The sequence below is a fragment of the Varanus komodoensis genome, unplaced genomic scaffold (genome assembly GCF_004798865.1).
Source record: "Varanus komodoensis strain SLA01 unplaced genomic scaffold, ASM479886v1 scaffold44_3, whole genome shotgun sequence".
Taxonomy (NCBI): Eukaryota; Metazoa; Chordata; class Lepidosauria; order Squamata; family Varanidae; genus Varanus; species Varanus komodoensis.
The window spans coordinates 6988890-7013543 of record NW_025336010.1 but is presented as its reverse complement, the minus strand read 5'-3'; the positions used below and the strand labels follow the sequence as shown (position 1 = coordinate 7013543).

At 44.2% G+C, this 24654-nt stretch overlaps 1 protein-coding gene across 2 annotated transcripts; it reads left to right on the top strand.

The window, feature by feature from the left end:
• Positions 1-372: 372 nt before the first annotated feature.
• Positions 373-23987, top strand: LHFPL6 (LHFPL tetraspan subfamily member 6). 2 transcript variants are annotated; one of them, XM_044444319.1, is made up of 4 exons: positions 373-444; positions 2316-2933; positions 20248-20346; positions 21310-23987. In XM_044444319.1, the coding sequence occupies exons 2-4, from the start codon at positions 2549-2551 to the stop codon at positions 21426-21428; spliced, it is 603 nt and encodes a 200-aa protein (XP_044300254.1). In that variant the 5' UTR covers positions 373-444; positions 2316-2548; the 3' UTR covers positions 21429-23987. The 2 variants fall into 2 exon arrangements, with proteins under 2 accessions (XP_044300254.1, XP_044300255.1); XM_044444320.1 differs by lacking the exon at positions 373-444 and adding an exon at positions 727-802.
• Positions 23988-24654: the final 667 nt, after the last annotated feature.

Genomic DNA, 24654 nt, shown 5'->3' with positions numbered 1-24654 from the left:
AAATTATGTTTAGGCTGCCTGTAACAGTAAAACCTTACACTGTGTTTTAGATTTTAACACTGCCTGGGTGAAAAGTTTTATTAACTGGAGTTTATGGATGGATGGATGGATAACACTGTGAACATTGAGTGTATGGGGCTTTATTGTATAAGACTAGCTTTTTACGGGAAAATAAGTATTACACCATACACTGCCCATGATGGTTGTGGGGAGCCGGGAGTAGTGGAATCTTTTCTGTCTCAAGATGCATCGCGCTGCGCCTTGGAAGGTCTCTTGCCCCGAAAGGCGGCCTAGAAGGGTTTGAAATCAAAGCTTCCGCTCCTATTGCAGCTCTTCACGATGCTCCTCATTATGTTGGCCGAGCGACGCGCATTTACAAGCGGGGACGCCGTTCTCCCAGCCTGCAGGGCCGACCAGCCTTCAGACCCTTCTCAGCAGAGCGAGGTACTGCCTGCACGAAGCCCGCGACTCACCCGGGGCGGCCAGCCCTCCGCGCGGTCCTCCCCGCTCGCCCGCCCTCCAGAGCGCTTCTCCTCCACGCCAGCCTTCCTCGCCTTACAAGGCTGCGCGCGAGACTCCCCCTTCTCTCCGGACGGCAGGGGGCGGAGCTCCCTGCGCTGGGATTTTGGGACCTGCCGGGCCCCTCCCCCTCCGAGGCGAGCGCGGCAGGCGCCAGGGCCGGGAGGGGAGCCGGCGCGCAGTCCCCGGGCCGAGCCTCTGCTTCGCCGCGTGCCCAGCAGCAGCGGGAGAAAGGCCGCGCCGGCAGCTTGCATGCACGCTCGCGCCGCAGCGGGCACGGCAGGTTCGTAGCGGCGCGGCGGGGCTCGCGGGGGCGGAACCCGGTCCCGACTGTCGACGGCTTGCCGTGGCTGCCAATAAGCCCCGCCGCCCGGCCCAGGCAAAGGCGGCGGGCGGGCGGGCTCCGCTGTGCGAGGCGGGGAGGGGCCGCCGTGCCTGCCCCGTTTCCGAGCGGGGAAGGTTGCGCTCCGGTCCCTCTCCTTCCACGCCGCCGTCCTCCCCTTCCCCGCTCTGGATCCGCTCCTTGCGACGGGAAGAGCGCGAGGGACGGTGCGACATCAAACTTCCCGGCAAGTCCGGCTAGGCAGGGTGGCACCCTGTTGGCTGTCCGCGGAAAGGCCGTGACCGCCGCCGCCGGGCGCCCGCCGCCCCACCCCGCCTCGCCTGACAGCGCGCGAGAGACTTTGCCCAGGGCTTCGCTTGCTCCGCGCCCGCTCGCGCCCTCCGTCCCCCGCTCTCCTTGCTCTCTTAGGGTTTTGTTCGCCGTGTCCATAACAGCCTCTTTGGAATGATACCGTCGCCGAGGCAGGCAGTGCAAAAATAAATAAATGTGAAAAGCGCCTTGCATTTAGCAGCTGTGGATCTGGGGGTGCGTAACGATGGGGTCCTTAGTGCTCCGCTTCTGGGGAAGGGGCCGGGCTTCCAGCATGGAAGTTTTCTTCACACGGCATTGCCAAATGCCATCAGACCCATTCTCCCCCTCCCCTGCGCTTTCCCACAGCTTCAAACAATAGTCAATATCACGTTTGTTCTCTGCTGGAATCTGGTTTGTTCTCCCTAAGTTTGAGAAGAAAGGCAAAGACAGTTTCCTTTTTTCCTGATCTCATGCTAGGATCACAAAAGGTCGATCTGTTTTCCTGCTAACAAGGAGCTGCAGAGCAGGGCAAAAACCTGATTTACCCCCTACCTTCCTCACTGTACCTGCCTATTGTCTACTGATGCTGGTTATATCCTCTGTCATACAGTATGTGCTTTCTGTGCAATTCGTGGTTTGTTTCCATGCAATGCAACACTAATTTTGGCCCACAGCTGTAGGGAGGGACAGATGTAAGTTGCCAGTTCTTCAGCTGGCCTCTGTGACTCTGCCTGGAACAGCCACTAGACACGTAAATAGGATCAGGGGTTGAACTTTAATGCCATGCTGCAAAAAGCTTCTGCTAATTTTGCACTTCAGGTGATTATTGAAGGTGCAAGAGCATGACAAACCACTTTGCTAGTCAGTTGGCAGCCCAAGGTGGATGAATGAACAGTTGTGGAGCAGGTGGAGAAGCATTTTGTTCCCATTCCTGTCTCCAGTGCTGAGTAGCATCAAGAGTTAGATCTGGTAGTCCTATCTAATCTTTGCTTTCCTTTCTCTTAGCTTCTTCTCTGGTCTCCAAACTGGAAAATTCCACCCCCATTCCAAGTTTCCTTTGACTGCTTTCCCACCTGTTTATGGAAGGAACAAGCTGGCATTGTGTACTAATTATTTTTTCTGCTTTTTCCTGTCTCCCAACTCCTTATTCTGACTACTACAGCTTCTACTGGGGAGGAAGGATCAGTGAGAAAACTCTCTCCTACGCCAGGAACTTTACTCCCAGTGCTTCAAGAATCAACAGTGATGGCTGTTTTGGAAGGTTTTGTTGGACTGCCAAATTATTGGGACTAAAGACCTTTGGATTACTCACAATCCTCCTCCTAACCCACACAGCTCACTAAGAATTGTACCCCACACTCCTTTTTGCTGTGATTGGTAGTGGTGACTGGGAAGATGGCATCCAGCCTCACGAGTACCGGAGTGATATGGGCATTTTTTTCCTTCCTCTGTGCCGGAGTCTCCTGTGTGGGCTTCTTCATGCCTTACTGGCTGCTGGGATCCCAGCTGGAGAAATCAGTGTCCTTTGGCACTTTCCGGAGATGTTCCTATCCAGTGCTGGACGAGAGCCGCCAGATCACGGTGATGGTGGAGCAGTGCGGACGCTATGCATCATTCCAGGCCATCCCGAGCGTGGAATGGCGGATCTGCACAGTGGTGACAGGGCTGGGCTGTGGTCTTCTTCTCCTGGTGGCCCTCACGGCACTCATGGGCTGCTGCGTATCTGAGCTGATCTCCAGGACTGTGGGGAGAGTGGCTGGAGGCCTTCAGTTCTTGGGCGGTGAGTAACAGCAGACTCCAACCTTAGAAGCAGCCTCCTGCCAGTGTGGATACAGGGCTTACGTTGTGCTCATGACACAGGATGAATTATTTCTGTGGATCAGATGCCTTCTTGTGTTACATTTTCTGCTTGGTCCAGCAGTTTTTCCCAGCTGGGTGCCCTGCAGGTGTTTTGGACTTCAGCTCACATCTGCGTCAGCCAGCATGACTGATGGTTGGGAATTCTGGGACTTGTATTTCAAAACATCTGGAGGGTGCCAGCTTGAGGAAGGCTGATTACAGTGTGTTAGGGAAATGCTTGTGGAGAAAAATAGCCATGAAACCTTACTTGATATGTCTCAATTTCTGAACTTTTGCATGAGTAAGAGGCAGCCAGAAGTCAGTCTTCTTTTTGTTTGCTGGCCAGGGTGGAAAAGAAGTTGTTTTGGAGTTCTAATTGAAAGCTCTTGGCAGGTTCCCCCTCCCCATTACATACAGGAAAAGGCTATTTGAGTAGCCCTCTAGTTCTAATATTTACTTGGAAGGAATCCACATGCACACAGTTCCATCAATGTTTACAAGGGAGCAAAGCCTGTGTATTCATTAGGATTTACTCCCAAGTAAGTGTGCAGGATTGAAGTCTTACCTACTAGCAAATATATTTTAGATTGGAACCCGTATCATATTCTGCCAGGTAATCCTGCGTGACTTGGTTCCCCCTACCCCAAGTGACACAAAAGTCTGGATTTTAAGCCTTTTGGCTCTCTTACTAGTTTTACTGTTTCTGACCATATGGTTTTAATTTTAGCTTTTCCATTTTTCTGGCAGCTCTCCCTGCTTTCTTGTGCTTTTTTTCCCACAACAGCTTCTAATTCCAACCTCTGCAGGATTCAGTGAAAACTTGCATCTCCTCTGTTCTTATGAGGTAGTCTTGCAGTAAGCATTGGAGGTAAAACTGTGATCTTACCAAATTGAAGGAGACATGGGGGTTGGTTTGCTGGTTGGTTGCACTGTCTCCTGCTTTCTCCATTTCTTAAAGCAAAATAGGCAGGATCCTGGGTCCGCAACCTGGACCCCAGATCAGGAATCAATCAGGCTTGTAAACAGTGTGCTTGTAAACATAGATATGTGTTCTAGACAGCTGCCCCTGCTGATTCAAGTGTGTAAAGAGCAGTGTCATGAGAGGTATAGTTTTTCCACTACTATAGTTCCTTGAATTCTGCCCCTACCCCTTACAGATACATTGATAGATAAAATTAGTTACTAATCAAGTTAGGATACATGTAAAATCAGTTGTTCTGGAATGGATACAATGCTAGCTGCTTAGAGTCCCAATTTCTGGGAATAGGCGGGATATATGAATAAATATAATAGTTAAATTTAAATTCAAGGTTGTTATTAACTTTTTTTTCCAGCCTACTATCTCTAGGATGTGCATATATATGTGCACACAGGCTTTCAGGCATGCTAAAATAAGTGTGTTCATTTGCAGTGCTGTCGTGGGGCAATGTTGAATTCTGCGGCTGCGCCTTTGTTCATTCTGTTGTGCCCACAATCGAAAGCTAGTGCTTCCTAAAGCAGCACCAGAAATGAGCTGGAATGCTCATTTCCAGAATGGAAACACCACCAACCTGCCCTGTTCTAGAAACAAGCATGTTGGCGTGTTTCCGGTTTTTTTAGGAACTGTTAGTTTTCCATTGTGGTAGCTGTGAGCACTCCTGATGTGCAGGTAAGCATTGTATACTATCCATTATTGTTCTTAAAGTACTTTAATGTAAGAAAGGCATACAAGCCTTGACTTAGTTTCAAAAGCCCTCTGTCTGCCATCTTCATGTGGGACCTCTGGCAGAAGCAGCCTTTCCCTAGCAGCCTCCTGAGCAGAGAGAGAGAGGGAGAATGAGGAGATAACTGAAAGAGAAAGGGAAAAATGTTTACCCACCCACATGTGCTTTCTGCATTGCTCATTATCTCCATGCAGCCCCTGACAGATTACCCATAAAGGAATGGGGCCCTCAACAGAAAAAGGTCACCCACCCCTGCTGTAAGGGATGTATACGCTCTTAGTCATCATGTCTGAAAAAATTTACAAGTGTTCCAATAAAAATGGCCAAGCAAAGCTTTGACTTTTTTGAATCTACAATGAACACACTTATTGCACTTTTTCCCAATAAAAATAGTTTAGTCCAATTCCTTTTGGCTATTTTTCAGATATTTATTCACATACATTTTAGCTGTGCTTACTCACTTAAGTCTAATAAACATGTCAGATCAGAGCTCGATCTCTTTGGGGCTTTGGAAAACTTTCTGATTCAAAATTTTCCAGGAAACAAAAGTCAGTCACACATGCACAACCCAGTGTCTGTTTCTCCGGTGAAATTAGCTGCTCTTGGTATGGGTTTCTCCTCAGTTGTGAAACAAACTTCACATTCTGAGTGTTAATCATGTCAAAATTGTCAGTGTGTCATTTGCACACTATTTTTTCTAGGTTGCCTTCATGTTCAGGTGCACCAATTTTCAACTTTTTCATTAAATATCCTAATAATTATATTTGTCTTTCAAGCCATACCAAGTGTCTTACTGTTATTACACCTAGTACTGCAATCAAGCTGTTTTACGAGTGTAAAACACACTGAGCCCTAATGTATTTGTAGGAGGTGCATGTGTGTAATTTATAGTGCCAATTAAGCAGTTCTGAGGGCAACCAGGAACAGCTCTCTTAAGGCACCGAAATTCAAAGAATGCTATTGGCTTGAGTTCTTTATGTACTGCTGAGAAATTCCTATCACTATATTTTATTTTGTAATCAGTTTTGTGTCACCGGTATTGACAAATCTGCAGTCTTGTTTAGTTCAAAAGCTGAGAAGTACCTTCTATTTGAATTCAAGAGATGTACCTTAGATATTCTGGCTAGGTTATGGGGGCCTGCCCTTGCGACACCCCACTCTCCCACATTACCCTGTTTCTTGTAGGGAAGTAGATAAGCAGCCCTACTCAAAGACCCAGCCACTGTCAAGGTGAGCCGTGCTCCTATGCAATCTAGTCAGTATCCTAGCCTCCCTCATCAGTACACTAACAATGTTAGAAGGATAACAAATGCAGCAACTTGGACTCTGCTAGCCACACGGAGACCATCCCCTCCAATCGTGGCATTGGCTGCAGACGCCATCAAGGAATGAAAAGCACTAATCAATAAGCACTGTTCTGAGGTCAACAACCTTTCTGATGATGCTGGACCCCTCCCCCCCCGCCCCATCCATTAGGAAAGGGTGGTCAGGGAGTAGTGAACAAAGCCCCTCCCTCCCTTCATTTTCCAGCTCCAGACAGTAGCTTAGTGGAGGAAAACCATGTGGAAAAATCTGGGAGAAATCTGGGAGTTCAACTCATGTGTCATGCATATAGCTTCAAACCATTAAAATGCATGGGGGAGAGGCACTGGGAAGGGGAAAGAAAGGAGGTCTCTTTTAACATTGTATGGAAGAGCTACAGAAGAGGAATGATGTTTGACACCTACCTAGAAGAAAAGACAATGAAATTAGAATAGAAAAATAGGTTTCTTTTCTTCCTTTTCATTTCCACAGATGTTCATATATAATGGATGCTTCGAACAGTTTTGCGACAATCATCATTTTAAGCTCCTTTTTTGTATTTAAGCCAGGGCTTTTTGATTTAGTCTGGATTTAGCTTAATCCTTATTAATAACTTCCGAACTGCCAGCCAGTTTCCAGGAGAGCAGCAGTGTTGTTCAGTTGTAGAAAAAAAGAAAAAAAAACCCAGAGTCTTATAGTACTAACAACATCTTTATTGTTATAGAATTTTATTGTATTGGAATTTATTTGGAGAGTTGCCTTGGGAGGGCTTTTGCAGCCTAGGAATACTATAAAGAAACAGATATTCTGCCATGAGGTTTCACAGGCAAGAACCTTGTTCACTGATTGTACATGGGAACCAGCATTCACAGAATGGATAGACACATGCAGATAAAACCTTGTGCATTGTGAAAAAGTGCTCTGGTGGTGCTTTCTTCCAGTGGGAAAACAAAATGGCACTCATTCCTACGGTCCATTTTGCAAAGCCAGCATCTCAAGGAGTGGCTTGGCTGTGTTGCCACTTTCAGGGCTTGCACACATGTGGTGGCGGCGGTGTGCTGCCTGCATAGGGAAAATGATGCAGTGGTTTGCTCCCATGGCAACCAACCCCTTGTGGGGCATTGCTTTCATTGCCCTCACTAGCTGTCTGCATTGACCCTGAGACCAGAGAGATGAACTTGAAGATAGCTGAAGCCAGGAGGAAGATGGGACTTGAGAGAGAATGGAAATTATTGCAATTTCCTGCAGAGACAGCTTCATTGCTAAGTTTGGAAGGCATCAGGCAGCAACCAACTTCTCCTGTTTTTTGTATTAATATGATTTGCATCTTTCCAGACCATGCACTGAAAAAATATTAAATATGGTTTCCTTTGTTATATTCCCCAGTGAACTTTTCCATTCCTGTTTTCCACTCCATTCCAGTTTCCATTCCTCTCTAGACTGACTTCTCCTTCTCTCCCTGCTTCTGTATAAACCAGTCCTTCCCAGTTTCTTGTTACCTATGGTGCCTGCTTCACTCCAAATGTTCCTCCCATTCTGCCGCTTTCCCCAGATAATTCCCAACTCCTTCCCCACCTTATTGTGAACTGCCCTTCTGCTCTCCAAATATGATTCTCACCTTATGGGCTTCTGAATGGCTTTTCAGAGCTCTAGTACAAGGGGACCTTCAGATATCTTAATACTTTAAAGATACATCTGAGTGAGTGAGGTTCAAGAGGCATTGCAAATGTGAATTGTGTGTGCGTGTGTGTTTGCATGTGAATATGATGGCGATGGTACAATCGTGTGTGTGATGTACTTTTACATTATGTTTTGCTGTGTGTGCATTTTAAAGTTTTAAACTTTGTGGATCATGCAGAGAGCTTCAGCTGTTGGGCAGTATAGAAAGGTAAGATGAAAAATAAATGTTATCCCACCTGAAACTCCTAAGTCTGAAGAGGTCACAGAAGTTCCACATCCCAACCTTCACCTCAGCTCAAATGCCGACTTTCGGTATGAGGTATATAGCATGCCCCAGGTTCTGCCTCCCAGGTGCAAAAAGATCAAATCCCCATATTTCTTTGATCATCCATGCATTTTAGGCTATTTGGTTACCCAAATTCATGAATTTGGTGCATTGGGAGGTTCTGTAACCATCTGAATGCGTGAATGAGTGAGTCAGTCCACCGCTGATCATCTTTATATACAAGTAGCAAATTCAGTTTTCATTCTGGAAGCATCAATGCATGTACTGGAAATTCCCCCAAGTCTCATTAATGTGCATGAAGGGCAACAGAAATCCCACAAGTCATCATTCTGTTCTGTGTGTGATTTTGCTTACTCTGTACTGGAGTGATAGATGCCTTTATTGTGAGCTATTTATGTTTCTATTTCATTAGATCTTTTAAAATCAGCTTTTTGCACAAAAAATGTGTCTCAAAGTTTCTCTCAGCAGTTAGAATTCAACCCTTGGTGTCATGGGTGGGTGCTCTATGTAAATGAAAATAAGTTCCAGCCCCTGATCTTGGGCTTAGAAATTAAAAGGCAAGGCACATCCAGGAAGGATGATAGGGGAGAAAAGAAGAGGGAGAACAGTTTGTCAATGCTAGAACAAAGAGGTGTGTCGGAGAAGGGCATGGGCTTTGCATATGAAAGGTGTTGGGTTCGATGCCTGCCAATTCTGGCAAGGACTCAGCAAGTCTGTCTGAAGCCACAAGTGCCCCAGCTGGTTCATGTGAATGCCATTCTATAGCTAGATATATCTCGAGGGTACTAGGCTGGGGAAGGCTGTTACAATTTCAAGCTAGGTTGGAGGAGCCAACACATGGGCTACTGGCAGCATGTGTCCTCCACTGCAGCCCCAAATATTTCACGAAGGGACAAGGCAGCACCCAAAGGGTAAATATAATTTATTTGCAAACAGATTTAAGTCCTTTTGGTGTACTGTAGCCACCTGGAATGCCTTGCTGAACTATTTTTAAAACCTTTAAAAAAAAAGGGGGAGAGGGCAGCTGTCGGCAGGTAACTGGGGGCAAAATTAGCCCTGGAATTTCCCAGCATCACGACTAGATGTACCAGTGGTCTAACTTGGAAGAAGGCAATGCCTATCTTCTGAGATAGGGTTCATAATAAAGTTACACCTTTGTATATCCAATTTCAGGGCTCTGCTTGTTGGGAAAATAGCATTGTAACTATAATACCCCTATGAATGTATCACAGTAAGGCCTGAGTATCTTTCTGTATTAGTCCCTCAACACCCAACACCCAGAGTACTTTGTGTCTGCATTGAGTTAGCATGTTAAGCCACTTTTGCTAAGCTGGAAAGGTGCAGGCCTGCAGCTGGATGGGTGACCACATGTGAAAGTGGAGCAGGGGTTGGATTTGATGGCCTTATAGGCCCCTTCCTGTTCTATTCCGTTCTGTTCCATACTGTTCCGTTCCATTCCATGCAGTTGGTGAAGCAATCCTTATCCTATGAGAGCTCATATCATACTAAAAGGATCCATTGTCATTTCATTTAAGAGTTTATTTCCTACTCCTCAGTGCCACTACTCCAGGATGACACTTTTATAATGCTGCAGGACTTTGTAAGTTTTGCCACTGGTGGTGTAGCATGAATCGTGGTCAGATTACCTCTGCAAGGACCCTTTATACAATAGCATGAATATAGAATGTGGCAAATTTGATCCAGTGCATAATAGTACACATTTTGGGGTGTCACTTTTTCCCCAACAGGGAAGATACCAGCTCCCAGACAGACCTTCAGCTTGCATAATTTCATACAGCAAAATTGTGCCAGTAGAGTTTCTTAAGCTATGAGATCAGAGAAACCTAGTGAAATATCTATTTCAAATGCTCTTGCTCTGCAGTTTGGATTATGTCCTTGCTTCTTAAGTTGTATTGCCACTCATCTATCACATTTGCAAAATGTGCTCTTATGTTCTTCAGTTTTTGTCTTGTAAGATAATTGTAATGGAAGTTTCTGTGAACAATTTCAGATGTTGCTTCATTTATTCTTCAGCATGGCCTACAGCAGTATGAAAAAATGTTTTTGACTCCTCAAATTCTGTTTTCCTGATTTATTTGTAAATCATATCATCTAACCTGAGTGCTTTAAGCTTTGATTATAAGACTGCATGCCAAATGACTTTTCAGCTTCTTGACATTTCCTGGTGTGTGGGCTTTTAGAACCCAGAGTTGTTACAAATAAGCAGGACTGAGCAAGCAAGAGGTGCTGAGCAGTCCAGGGATGCTTTGTCTCCGGGTGAGTGTGGTCCAGGAATTTGGAGTTCTTGAGGAAGAGACAATACAGAGCTGGGAGCTATGCGTAAAACCCAGGTTAAAACAAAAATAAAAACGTGTGTTGTCACTGCATCTGAACTAGATCCATGTGTCAGTATAAAAATTAACACAGTGCAAGAAGCACAGTGCAAGAAGCATTCACACACCCAGTAACATATGCATACCCAGAGGCCTCAGTCCAGCAAGTTGTTTGGTAAGCTTTTTATACTTCTTAATGGTTTATAACTGGACTCCAGTGGCAAAGCAATCCAGTTGCAGGTGTGGTTTCAGTGGTGTCAAGTTTCTCTAGGTTCATCATGTGTTCACAGGTACATTTGAGGTTTCTCAGAAATCTACTGCTTTTATGGAAAAAATCAGGCCCATCCAGCTGCCAACTGGCAAACTATGTTTGTGTGTGCATGTGTGTGTAGGGGCACTCATTCTCAAGCTGAAAACCTTAGTCAGGTTTGAGGTTTCCATGCTCCAGTGCAAAGTGAAGATACTATTGCCTCGCCATTGCAGCCTCAGTTCAGATTAAGGTCAGACACAGACCCTACTGGAACTATGTCTGCTTTGAACACAAAGCAGGCTTTGGGCCTGGTTCATTATAACAATTTAGGGTATAAGTTCAGAATGGGTAGTATTAAATCATGGATTATTGTTGAATCATGAGTTGTTATTACACCCAAATCTGCACTACATTTTTACCACAGTACATGGAAGCACAGAATGTGTGAGCTTTTGTGTCCTCTTTCCTTCACAGTGGATTGATGTATTTTATAGAATTGTAGAATTGGAAGGTGCCATGAAGGCCATCGAGTCCAGCCCTTCTTGACTTAAAGCAAGTTTTGGGTCACTATTTCAGATATATTAGTTGCAAACTATTGTACTGATTACCTACAAGGATAATCTTTAAATGCTTATATAAGTTGATAAATACCAATTGGCCCAATGTTTCCCATTTATGAGGGGAAACATTGACCTTGTTTTGCATTGCAGGAGATTGAAAGGGTGGCTTTTCAAAACCTCATTTATGTGCAGTTCTTCAAATTGTAGCCCCCTTCTGTAGGATCCTTAGAAGTAAAACCTGTGAGCCAAGACAAACAGCTCTTCAGTGTCTGTCAATAAATTTATGGGAACAATAAGGGCACCAACTAATATAATACCTTGCAGTTTATTCATTAAAAAAGTGAATAACAATATCAGGAAATCTAGGTATTTGGCTTTCTCTAAAAGAGGCAACACCCTTTTTTGCTTTTAAGTTGGCTCAGGCCTCCGTGTGTTGCAGAGTACACACTGCCTCCAGCTGACTTAAAAGCAAAAAATACAGAATGCCTTCAGCAAAGCTGAACAGTAGGAGGGCAGGGCAGGGCAGAAAAAGCCACAGGGGGTGCTGATCGCCTGGAGAATCTGCATACTGTACATGTGCACAGAGCTCCCTATGCAATGTGGGAGGCTATGAAATATTTAGCAATGTTTTAATGCACTAGCAAATGGTACATGATACATCACTTTCTGTAACAGGGTTTCCGGTGCCTGCATGCTGTCAATCACTGTGCCAAACTACCTACAGTAGGGATTTCCATCCTTGCAGAAGAATAGCCAAGGATCAGAATAATCCCTGCCTCCCCACCCTCCCTTGTCGCTCAAGCCAGCCGCCAGCAAGTGGCCTGCCTGCAGTCTGCCCCGGTGGTGCTGGGAAATCCTGTCAGCCTCAGAGCGCACTGCTAAGCAGCAAGCCTCTGGATAGAGGTTTGCGTAGCCAGAGGAAAGCAGCGGGCTTGTTGTCTCTGGAAGGGCTTTTTGTAGGCACAGTGTGTGGCACAGTGGTTGAATGCCCTGGCTAGCATTCCTTCTGAGATCACATGGCAAATCCTTGTTAATGCATATGCTAGAACTCTTGCGAGTTTCCCCCTCTGGTTCTCCCTTTTCCATGCAGACCACATGGGCTTTTCTCTTCCCTCTCCCTTTCTCCAGAGCTACAACTAGAGAGCACATGCTAGGAGGCACTGGGTGGATTTTGCTTGGGGTCACTGCCTGACTGATCACCATATTTAGGGATTATTTTCCCCGTTTGCAATACCCAGTGAGCAAAGAATATTTTTTTTCTTCTGTTGCGTCTGTTCTGCTGACTTAGATGAACTGCAGTGTGTTGTTCCACACCCATCTGCACTGCACTGTCTCTGTGCTAGTGTGGTTTGTTTGCTGAGGTTCTGCATTATAAACTGTTGTTAAGACTAGATAGCCTCTTGGTGCCTTCTGAGTATGCTTTGTTTTTTCAAACTATTCTATTTCTTGCCTGCCCAAACCTGCAAGGTGAACCCCAGCCTTGCAAAAACAAAGCCAGCAAATGAGAATAAGATTCCTTAACATTCATTTGGTGTTTACCATTTCTTCTTCCTTTGCTGACCTAATCCTGAATCCCACAAACTAATCCAAACAGGTGAGTCATAGAAATGCTTCCAAAAGGTAGGCTCGGATTTTAGCTAGTCTTCAGTGGGAAGGGGAATGAATTGTCCTAATAGCAATATATTATTTTCTGATATAATGCAAAGTTGTGTGAGTTGAATTGGTCTTGATGGGCTGTAAGATCATTGGGCAGTAAAAGCTTTACAGAGGAAAGCTCTTGGAGGTGAAACTTCTAGATAGTGATCAACAGAGCTGCCTGTATTGTGGGACCCTCCTGGAGGTAAGTGGCCTTCCCTTACTGGATCTGACAGCAGTCTTAGACTTTTGTTGTTGTTATGTCCTGTCCAGTCATCTCTGACTTATGGTGACCTTATTAATGAAAGCCTTCCAAAATGCCCTATTCACAGCATTCATGCTTGGCTGTTATCTTAGACTTCTGGGTGTCCTCAAAGGTGGAATACAGTTGCTCTACAAACCCCAGGAAGTCTGCCAGGATTATGCTGGTCTTCAGGAGGTGTGGAGTAGATCATGAGTAGGCTTATCATGATCCCCACTGGAACCCAGTCTTCAAAGTCTTCCAGACACTTAGAAACAGAGTGCATTGGATAGGAAAGCCAGGAGCTTAGCAGGTGAGCCGTGAAATTGTTCAGGAGGCACATTGGCACTTACGTCATGAAGGCATCAGTGGAAGTAGCTGAGACTAGTTCGCAGACCATTCAGGGTCAGTGGGAGCTGAGCCGCTTAGCCCAGGAGGCCCTTGCAGCAAAGCCTTCATTGAGCAGTGAGGGCTGGAAACAGACATTCAACATAGGACCAAATGGTGGGGCAATCCAAAAGGTAAGGCAATGAAGTAGGCAAACAGTCAAGCACCAAGATTTCAGGCTAAGGCTGGGGTTGTCAAGATAACAGGCAAAAGTCAAAGCATAGATAAGCAATCAGTACAGCACAGTCAATCAAGAGTGGAAGGGTCAGTAGCATGGAGCTCAAGCTCAAGATAAGGTCCAAAAAGCACAGCACAAGGCACTGGTGCTGAAAGAACAGCAGTGTTTCACTACTGACTAGGCAGAAACTCGAGACTTCTTTTGTCAAACTCTCCTGAGCCCCACTCAGGGCCCAGCTATAGTCTATTGTAGCCTTCTGGTAAGATTCTTATTCCTGTGGAGTTGCTCCATAAATCTTTGTATATCAGCATGCCTTCTGGAGGAAGCCTTATTGGCCTGCTGCTTGAGGTGATGACCCTCTTGGGGGTCTGGGAGCCAAGGCAGAGTCCCCTGCCACTTGTAGGGATGGCCAGTGGCCATTTCTCCTGAGAGCCCACTGAACCTTCTGACATTGGCTGATCTGGGGTGCTCTTGATTTCTGGGAGGTCCAGCTCCTCCTCTGAAGAGGAATACTCCAGGCAGGGCATGACAAAAGCCATGATTTATTCTTACATTGTGAACTCATGGCTGTTGCTCATGGTTAACAACTCAAAATCAAACCATAATGCAAGTTCTGCAAGTAATGACAACCAACAATTCAGCAACAACCCATGATTCGATGACAACCTTACTCAGCTCATGGTTATCTGTGAACCAAGCAATAGACTTTGCATTTACCAAGCAGAGGGCCTTCTCTGTGGTGGTGCTCAGACTTCAGAGTGCCCTGTGAAAGGAGACATGGTTGGTGCCAAACTTGCTTTCTTTTTGATGCCAAATTAAATTATTCCTTTTTGTCCAAGGTTTTGTTTTTAAATATATACAGCAGGACCACTGTATCTGCATGGATTGGTTCCAAGCCCCACAGTGGATGCCTGAAATCATAGATAATGGCAAACGCTATACAAAAGCAAGCAGGTGCCTGTGTGCAGCAAGCGACCAGCTGCAAAATAAAACTCAAATAAACTATATACTCAAAATATACTCAAATAAACTATATACTAAACTAAAAGCAGAGACATCACCCTGCCGACAAAAGTGCGTATAGTCAAGGCTATGGTTTTCCCAGTTGCAATGTATGGCTGTGATTCATAAGGAAGGCTGAGCGCCAAAGAATTGAGGCCTTTGAATTGTGGTGCTGGAGAAGACTCCTGCAAGTCCCTTGGACTGCAAGGCAATCAGACCTAGAGGAGATCAACCCTGACTGCTCTTTAGAAGGCCAGATACTGAAGATGAAACTCAAATACTTTGGCCACATAATGAGAAGGAAGGACTCCCTGGAGAAGAGCCTAATGCTGGGAACAATTGACGGCAAAAGAAGGGGATGGCAGAGAATGAGGTGGCTAGATGGAGTCACTGAAGCAGTCAGCATGAGCTTAAGTGGACTCCAGGAGATGGTGGAGGGCAGGAAGGCCTGGAGGAATGTTGTCCATGGGGTCGCGATGGATAGGACACAACTTCGCGACTAACAACAACAACAAACTATATACATTTCTTTTCCCCAATTTCATTCATTCTTAGCACTTTAAGAGTTCCTTTGGCACTTTATGACTTCTCTTGGGCTAAGGTCAACCATGGTTAACTGAAAACATGGTGGTTGAGCCCATGGATATGGAAGGCCTGTTATATAATGTATTTCTTAAGTAAAATCGAGTGATGTGTTTTGTTTGCCTTCTGGTTAACGAGTTCTTGTTTGTTTCATGTAATTGAATTTTTTTAATTGGCCTTGTTTGTTTTGTTTCTCATGTTGTGTGCCCCATCCTGGGATCTATTAAAATTAAATACAGGCATGCATGCCCACCCTTTTTTTGCCCTAACTCACCTTTATTCTTGTGATGTTAAGAATGCAGTATGAGAGAGGAGCATCCTGAAGTGCATAGTACACTGTGTGAATGCAACCCAGTTGCACAAGAAGGATGGCTTATGCTGTTTTAAGACTGACTCTTAATGAAACACACGTTTCCCAAATCATGTACCATTTTTAAAGCAAAGTGGTAATAATGAGCGGATGGAACATGAATTAGAAAAGGTATTCTCCATGGAAACCTACCATTCAAGCGCAGGAAAATTGAATTCTTCCTGTTTGTGTTGCACATGACTGGGTTGTATCTGTCTGCTGCCCATGATGAATGCCTGCAATCAGCTCTTCATAAGGCTGCCCTTGGGGCTTTTCTGAAGCTTCAGCCAGCGCAAGATGCGGTGGCCCATGTCCTGATGAGAGAGGACTGGCAGGAACAAGTAAGACCTGTTATGCAGCAACTGCACTGGCTTGCTCTTCAGCCTGCAGGCACAGAATCAAGGGGTTATTGATCTGCAATGGGAAACTCAGAAATTGCCCTTCTCCAGAAGCAGCTTTCCCCAATGTAAATTTTTCCAGGAGGACCTGCTTCAGGTTCTATCTAGAGCAGCCTACTTCACCCTGATGCTCTTCAGATACTTTGAACTATAATTCTAACATTCCTGAGCATTGGCTAAGCTGGCTGGGGCTGATGGGAACTGAAGTCTGGAAGGGTTGGAGGGCACCAGCTTGGGGTAGCCCATTTTACTGTATGAAGCAGTCATCTTTTTAGCAGTCATACTCTTACAGAATTCCAGAAATGCCAGTGCGTCAAGATTTTGCATTCTTTTCTATTCTCAATCTTTTCCAACTGTGGTTCCCCAGATGTTGTCGGACTGCATCTCCCATCATCCCTGACCATTGGCTATGCTGAGACTCAGGGTTAAAACCTTCCATTCCCTACCTTTTGTAATGAAGCAGAAAAAAACTTGTCTTTCACATGCTTTACTGCATCATCAATTGGAACTATTTAGGGTTGGCTTTTTGCACTTTTTCTCTCTGTATTGGCTGCTTTGCATATAATATGAGAAGAGTAGGGTATTAAATGCAACCTTTATTATGAATTGGGCGACTTGAATGCTCTGCCGTGAATACTTTTTTATAAGATGTCTTTATGAACAAGGGTCACTTGGAAAGTCATTATTAGTGTTTGCCAAATCTTTAATCACCACTTCAATAGCCAACAAGCAACGGTCTTTACAGAGTCCTAATGCTCATTTTGCAGGGAGTGCAGTTCAATTTAATGGTAGCTTTGGTGCCAGTGGGACCTCAAAAAAAAAAAAAAAATCCTGCAATTACTGGCACAGCCGTTATCCTCAATCAGAGTTGACTGTGTTCTTCACAATTCATGAATGTATATTACTAAATTAATTCCTGCCTTCTTGGGCCCCTGCTGTTCAAAAATAATTGTTTCAATAATAAAGAGTTATGATCTGATAGCTACAGCTGCATCAAAGCAGCAGATCAGATAATAGCTAGGTCACTCTTCTCCCTAGGCAATGGATTCCTGCCAAAAATATAGTGTGTTGTATCAATATAGCAGGAGATGCTTTCCCATCTAGAGGTAGCTAAATTTTTCATGAGACTTTGGGCAATTTGCCTAATAAAAACAGTGCTGTTTCACAAGCCTGCATGCAGAAATAAAAACAGTGTTCAGCAAAAGCAATGAAGGAGGATGTCACAAATGAGCAGGTCATGGTGGGGATGGGTGGGGGTAATGCTCAGATGACTTGTGACTGCTGATCAGTCAGGCTTTGGCTGCTGAGTGCCAAAATGGCAGCGCTGGTTTAAGCAAGAAACTTCATCATTTCATTTCATATTTAAGAAAAAGAGCAGCTGTCTTGCATATTTGGTTTGGAAACCTAAGACTGGGTGGACCAGATTAGGACTGCCAGATTTTGAAAGCTCAGTCCCCATGAACAATCATTTCCTACAAGAATTTGTCATCAGTTTCTAAATAGAAGTAGGTTATACTAATGGTTTATCCCCATGTTCCGCTTCAGCCTTGGAAACCCATCTGAACTGCCTGAATTCCTTGGCTTCTCAATAAAGACCTGGCATTGTGCTTTTTCAGTTCTAACAAATGCAATATACAAATACAGACCCTTCTATCCAAGGCTGAAGCTCTGGGCACACTAATTTAGAAGCAAGCCCCACTGCAAGCAAGTCTATTTGTTTTCTTGCAGCTTGTGCATGTCCAGTTTTTGCTCACTGATTCTAAGTGGGTACCTCCATAGTTCTTGCAATGAAAAAAATGAATCCCAACAACCTTTCCCTGCAAAGCATTTTATAACCTCCTCCGGGGAACCTTGTGTTGTATATATTTTTTGATTCCCAGCAAAACGTGAGTCATATTTTCCATTCTGTTGCAGAGTAATTTGTGAGCCTTTTGTGAGGAAATATCTAGCAGCTTGTAAATAATTGCACTGACAAGGAAGGGTGGTCTGCTAAACAGATCATTCCCAATTTTGCAGGCAGAGAGACAGGAATCCTGCTGTCGTGTATGTATGCAACCCTCATTCTTCAGATTTGTCCCAGGACAGAACTGTTCTGAAAGCCTAGAAGGCAAGCCTGCCCACAGGGTCGGGAGAGAACCTACCTGCTTGTATTTAGGTGAACTAGTCAAAAGGGTGGTGGTTTTTGGGGACTTATTTGCAAGGGCAGTGTTTATGCAATGTGAGTGGTGACATAAATTACCTTGCACTAGTGTAAGCAACCTCTAGCACAACACCAATAGTATTATGTTAGCACCACAGGTTTTCTGAGGACTCCTCTTGCACAGCAAATGCTATTGCCCTCGCACGAGAAGTTACCTGTGTTTGTGCAATGTGGTTTACATCAGAGCTAATGTCAAATAAGATACTGCTGAAGACTTGTGTAACATTAAAAAAAAATCTAATCCAGTGTTTTGGCACCATATGAGGCAGTGGTGGTCTAGGATAAAATCTCTAATATACTGACAGCTTTGCCATTCTAATCAAAGCCATGCTTCTTTGGCATCAAAGGCCAGCTTGTGACTTCCAGCCAGAGTTGCTATTTTGCTTTAAGTCTGATCTGTCTTCTTTCCTGTTTTGAGAAGCTGGAAGTTGCATGCTGTCATCTGAAGCAAGGCTGCAGAATATCTTAGCCCAAAGGCCGAATTCCATCTCGGATATGGTCTCCAGGGCCACTTTCCTTTGGTGGACAGGGCTGAAGACAAAAGGGCCCAACTAGTGGAAATAGCTTCTTTTCACTTAAAGCCCTACTGCTAACTAAGCCTTTGGAGAAGTTTTTCAGCCTTTCAGAATGGGGAAAAATGCATGCAAGCTAAAAAAAAATCACAACAATATTAGTTGGAGGAAAGGGGCATCTCTTTTTGAGGGGTGGGGAGAGGGCAGTGTTTGGCCCCTAGGCCTGAGGTTCTACAAGCCTGATCTAAAGGGGATATTGGAGAGGGGGTCAGTTAACCTCTTTTTACTGATGTCACTGGCATGGTCCATCTGGCCAGGATCTGGGTCCAAAAAGAGGAATGGACACTTAGATTGTAAGCTTCCTGTGAGCTGGGGTCTGTGCTTCCCATTTAACTCCATTAAGTGCCATGTACATTTTAAATTTATTTATTTAAAACAGAAATGTTTTAAATAAATAAAAGGAAAGCTGCTGTTTTAAACATACTATAAAGCTAATGAGAGATCAGGAATTACCATTTCAGGGTAATCAAACATTTGAAGCCACAATGATTCTACATTATATAAAAAAGGAAAAGTTTTCTAAATCTAATGGAAGGATAAGAGACTTGCTACTATTACCTATCAGAATCACAATTTTCTTTCCCCTGTTGTCAGTCTGAAAAAGATTTCTGTGTAACCTTGAAGCTTAAATACAGTATTTTCTTTTGGCCACACTCTATCCATGGTCACCGGGAAGAAGTTTGTTCCATGAAACTCAGTAGGACTTTAATAGGAACTGCACTCGCTACCTCACACCATTTTCATTAGTGGAACATACTACTACTTTGAGTATTGTGTAACCAGGTGCCTTGTCATAACCAACAAACAGAAAATTATTTCCAGTCTTCTTCCAATATCTATAAACCATTCAAAAATTATAGTGCCATCCCTTGCATCTTTATTCAGTGCTTGCCCCCACTGAGTGTGTAGGATTGCAGCCTTCATATTTTAGGGCACCAGCCTATGCATATTTAAGACAGAAAACAGTCCTACCACACCCAGCTTGTTGAGGAATCCTGGAGGTTTTCGGACTTTAGGTTTTAATGCCTTTAGACTGCAATCGTGCAACCATTTATCTCAGAATTTATCTTGCTAGTTGCCTGTTTCTAGATTATCTGAAAACATGAACAGTATCATCCAGACTATATCAGATCCCCTTTAAAATAGTTATTTCATCAATACATCAAGTTATCTCTTGGAGATGCAGCTAATATCCATAAGTTATTTTCTAGGGTTATTCATGGTTAACAACCCATAGTTAAACCACAGTGCAGGGTTCAGATTTAAAGACAACCCATACTCTAGGCTGTGTGAACTATGTGGTGAATTCACTGGTGGCTTTGCCTCATGGAAGAAAATGCTTCTGCTCATGCAGGTTGAACACCTGAGTTTTGTCAGTCTTCCAGAACTATCACAGCCTCTATACTCCCAGCTGTTCTGAAATTCCCCCCAATTCTCAGGAGTAGCTTTGCAGGGACTTCAGTGAACAGGCAGAATTCAGGAAGATCAATGGGACTAAGGCAAGGGTGCTTATTTTTGGCTTATCTTACGAGAATCAAAGGCAATTATCTGAAGACATGTTCTTGCTTTCCCTCCTTTTCTTAACATATGTCTGCAGGCTTGTTAATTGGTTCTGGCTGTGCTCTGTATCCACTGGGCTGGGACAGTGAAGAAGTCAGGCAGACCTGTGGTAACCTCTCCAATCAATTTGAACTGGGTAAGTGGCCATCAGTGGCGGGTGACCTTCAGCTACAAGCACATGGATCTTCCACAGTTCTGCAGAATTCTAAGATTCTGGAAACATTTTTGCAGTGGAGATGGAGCACGCACCCAGACCATTATGCCTGCATAAAGCTTTCCCAAAGACCTAGATTTCTATATAGCCTTTTGTGCCTTTGGTCTGCTGCACCAGTTTCATTTAAACCCTTTACAGCATGAGTGTTTGTAGCTCTTTAAATGGCACATTTTAATCATGTTAGGAAGTTGATTACCATTTGGTCACTTGTGGGGATGCTAACCAGAAATGGAAGAAAAGCATGTCCTCCACACCCACTCAGGCAGGTAACACATGCTCCTTCTGCAAGGCTGAAGCTTGTTCCCAGGTCCATATTGAATGAAAAGATGCAAGTGCAACCTAAATAAGGAAATGGAAATTGAACACCCTCAAAAGAACTATTCCAAATAATTTGTCCAGACCTTCTGAAGAGGTGCCTTAAACTAAGGCCCATGTACTTTGAGGCAAAACACCTGTGTGTGGTAGAGATTAAAGGTGCAGTCCTATGCATATTTAGACAAAAAAAAGCTGCATTTCCTAGCATTCAGCCTTTTCTGACTAAACATGCAATATAATGGCTGTCCTAAGGTCCCAATGTCAGGACACAGCAGGAACGCTGGAGACAGCTCGTTTCTCCTGCCAGTTCCTTACTAGATCAAGCGCTGGCTTTTGTATCTGCTCCTCATCCTGAAAACCCTTCTGCCCTTTCCAAAGCAGGCTAATTCTCACACTCTGACTCAGGTACTGTACTAGGTTACCTTGAAATTTGTGGCAATGCTCTAAACCTAAATTAGGAGAAGACAATTTATAAAAACAAGGGTACTTCCCATTAGGGGAAAAAACATGGTAAAGGAAGATCATCTCTGATGATATTGTCCTTGTGTGTGTTACTTTGTTTACCTGCAGGCACCTGTGAAATTGGCTGGGCTTACTACTGCACTGGAGGCGGAGCTGCTGCAGCCATGCTGATTTGTACCTGGCTGGCCTGTTTCTCCGGCAAAAAACAAAAGCAGTATCCTTACTGAGGCCAGAAAGACCCTGAACAAAGTGAACCATTTTGGGGGGAGGGCGGGGTCCAAAAAATGAGTATGTATGCCTTTCCTGGAAGGGTACTGTATCTCTTCATTGTGCTAGGTCAACCCCAACAAGAGTCAATGAAGATGGATGTGTGATGCTGTGAATACTGGGTGTTCTTTTTCTCTTAGGGATGTAAGCCAAGAATCCTGTGGGGCTTAGGGTTTAACAACGTTATACCAAGCCTATTGTGGAATAGCAAAACTACAAGTATCCATTATCTGGGAGGGGGAAACGAATGGCAACTGTCAGTTGAAAAGGGCAGGAAAATTCCCTGCAGGAGGACAAGGATTCTGTCACATGTGAGCAAACTGGACTTAAAGAGGGCATTTCTTTGCTGTTGGGTTACTCCCTTGGATGTGAATAGTTGCGGATCTTCCTAAAGTAGCAGCTGCAGCAGCTGCCCTGTGTGTGAGAGAGTACCTATTTCAAGGCCTTAAGAGTATTAGCCATTAGAGGCTCCCCAACCTGTTTGGAGTTTGATTTAGTGAACTTGAGCGTGAAAGAAGCGAAAGTTCTCTTTTACAAGACTCCTGAAAGCACATCTGCTTACCTTTGCACAGACACTTTTCTACATACAGACACACAGCAAACGGTCACCTCAAAGATGCATTTGTTCAAAAATGTACCAGCCTCCAAACAGCTTAACAGGCCTGTCTGTGTGCCAGAGTGTAGCCTGAGAAGTTTGCCGAGCAGGACATTGTTAATTGGGCAAACGGCCAAAACTGGCATTGTCTTTCCACTTCACCTGTAAAGCACAGAGCTCCACATCCGTCTTTTTTTCTCTCTTTGCAAATGCAGACACCCAACACACCTTCCTTTTAGACTTGTTCAGCAGCTAGGATCCATCTACACCTTACAAACACACCAAGGTCATGAAAGCCCAACGAGGGGCAGGGGCGGTCTTGAAAAGCTACTTTTGGTTGAGCAACTGGCAGTGGGAAAATGGCAGGCAGGGAAAGAGTTCAGGATTGTGCCACCTCACCTCACCATTCCTAAGTGCCCCCCTGACAAAAAAGGTTTTCCAACCAAAAAACAGGAGTGGTGCTACCTTATACACATTGGTGTGAAATGTGCACATTAGGGCTGCCTTACTCTTTCTTCACATGCTATATCACATTCATGCCACATACCTTTTTTTTCATTCACAGATGAAAATGTATGTACATCTTTTTCCCATGTATACAGGCAATCCCTCCCTCCGAACACCTGCTTTTGGCACAATGCACACACACATCTCCACCTCCTTCCCCTTCAGGCATGTTTTATTTTACTGTCTCTTCCCTGCTCCACCAATTCAGGCTCCTCTGTCCCCTTTCCATCCCAAGCAGGGGTGGGGAACCTCAGGGCGGGGAGGCCAGTGGCCTTCACATGATCACAGCCCCACCTTTTTTCTCCAGGCCACTAATCCTTTGGTGATATCCTGGCTTTTGGGTAGTTCCCCCCATTCTAGAAAGCTGAGATGTCTCTCCTACAGCTTATTTATAAGCAGTAAGAACTTGAAGCTGCAATAATAATAATAATAATAATAATAATAATAATAATAATAATAATGGACTGGTATTTTATTACAATCAATAGTGTAATTTTGGTCCTGCTGCTTTGCCACCCACAACATGGCCCCCAGGACCTTCTCCAGCATTTTCTGAAAGAGGTTCCTCACTCATGCTCAGGAGGATGCAGAGACAAATACATTCTGCTTCACATTCCCTTCCTTCCTCCACAGGGGGTCTTCAAAGATTTCACCCAAAGCAGCCACAGAGGAAATGCAAGTAACTCCCTTTCTCCTTAGCTACTTCTAAATCTTCCATGAGGGAGAGAGATGTGCATTGTCCACAAGTTAATGCTCTCTTTTGCATGCACACCTTATCATTATACAAGTCCAAGAAAAGGCAACAAAGGACATGTCATTCCTGGTTATTCAGTCCATTTTGTTTATTTGAGACCACTACAACTCCCATTTATTCTATTAATGCTGCAGGTGATAGCAACTCATACATGTGGAGCAGAGCAGTTGCAATGAATACTGTGCAATTTTTTTTTCATTTTTCCTAGATTATTTTAATTTCAGTATTATGCTACATTTTAAACTAAACACCTAATGGACTAATGGGCCATTTTTTCCAGTATTTTATATAATCCATGTACATGTGTTCTCAAGTTTTATTAACAGCCTTTTCAGACATATATAATTTTATATTAACCTCAATGTTTTCAGGATAATTACAAAAATGCAATACTTTACTCAGCATATGTAGCCTAGATAGCATATTCCTTTGAAGAGCAGTAAAAGGACAGTTCTGTCCAATTGTGTGTGTCTGGCACAGTAGACTATTACTACTTATGCAAGAGCAATGACAAACATCTTCCAAGTTTTGTTACTAATACCGTTAGGTAATTATTGTTGTATTGTGCTGCATTATTTTAATATTCATCTTTGTAATGTAATATAAAATGTACTATGTTTGTACTTTAGAATCTGTGTAAATAAATGTCTTATCTATGCTACATCCACTGTATTATTCTCTTTTCTTTATTACCCATGGCTTAATCCTTTCCCTAATGTGAGCTGTCTTCAGTGTGGGAAGGCTACAGGGGAGCGGAGAGGCTGCCAAGCTGGATGAAGGCAGGTGGGTAGGGAAGGAGAGAACACAACTGGCTTGTGTCCTTGTAGAAACAAGGAAGAGTTCACTATTTGTGCTTTATTGCAGTTTTCTCTCACTTCCCAGACAATTATCTCCCAGACAAATAAATAAGATACAGAGACTACCTTCAGGCTTCCAAACTGAAAAGGCAAGGAAGATCTGTTCTGCAAGGCTATGAGCTATATGTAGAAATTTAAGAACATCTCAGCCAGGCTGATCTTCCCTTGTTGGTCCTCTTGCTTGAATCACACTCTTGAAACTCAACCAATGGATGGGACCAAAGCATTCTTTCCCCAGACTTCTGCAGGCCGAAGCTCTTCTCTGGATGAGCCTTGCTGGCCACTCCTTTAGCTTGATGTTATCACCGCAGCTTCCCAGTGGGCCTAGGTCCACCTCCCCCAGCAGGTAACACAGACAAGAGTTGCATATGCCTTCTGGCCTCAAACATCCTGGAATCTGGGACAACACAGTGGAGAATGCAGGTACTATTCCTTGACCATGGGGGCATGGAAGCAACTGTAGGGGCTGGGCA

Bases quoted from the DNA above. Each gene is read 5' to 3' on its own strand.
- LHFPL6 (XM_044444319.1), top strand. From the start codon at position 2,549: ATGGCATCCAGCCTCACGAGTACCGGAGTGATATGGGCATTTTTTTCC. The intron at 2,934-20,247 runs GTGAGTAACAGC...ATATGTCTGCAG, and splicing joins AGGCCTTCAGTTCTTGGGCG to GCTTGTTAATTGGTTCTGGC. The intron at 20,347-21,309 runs GTAAGTGGCCAT...GTTTACCTGCAG, and splicing joins CTCCAATCAATTTGAACTGG to GCACCTGTGAAATTGGCTGG.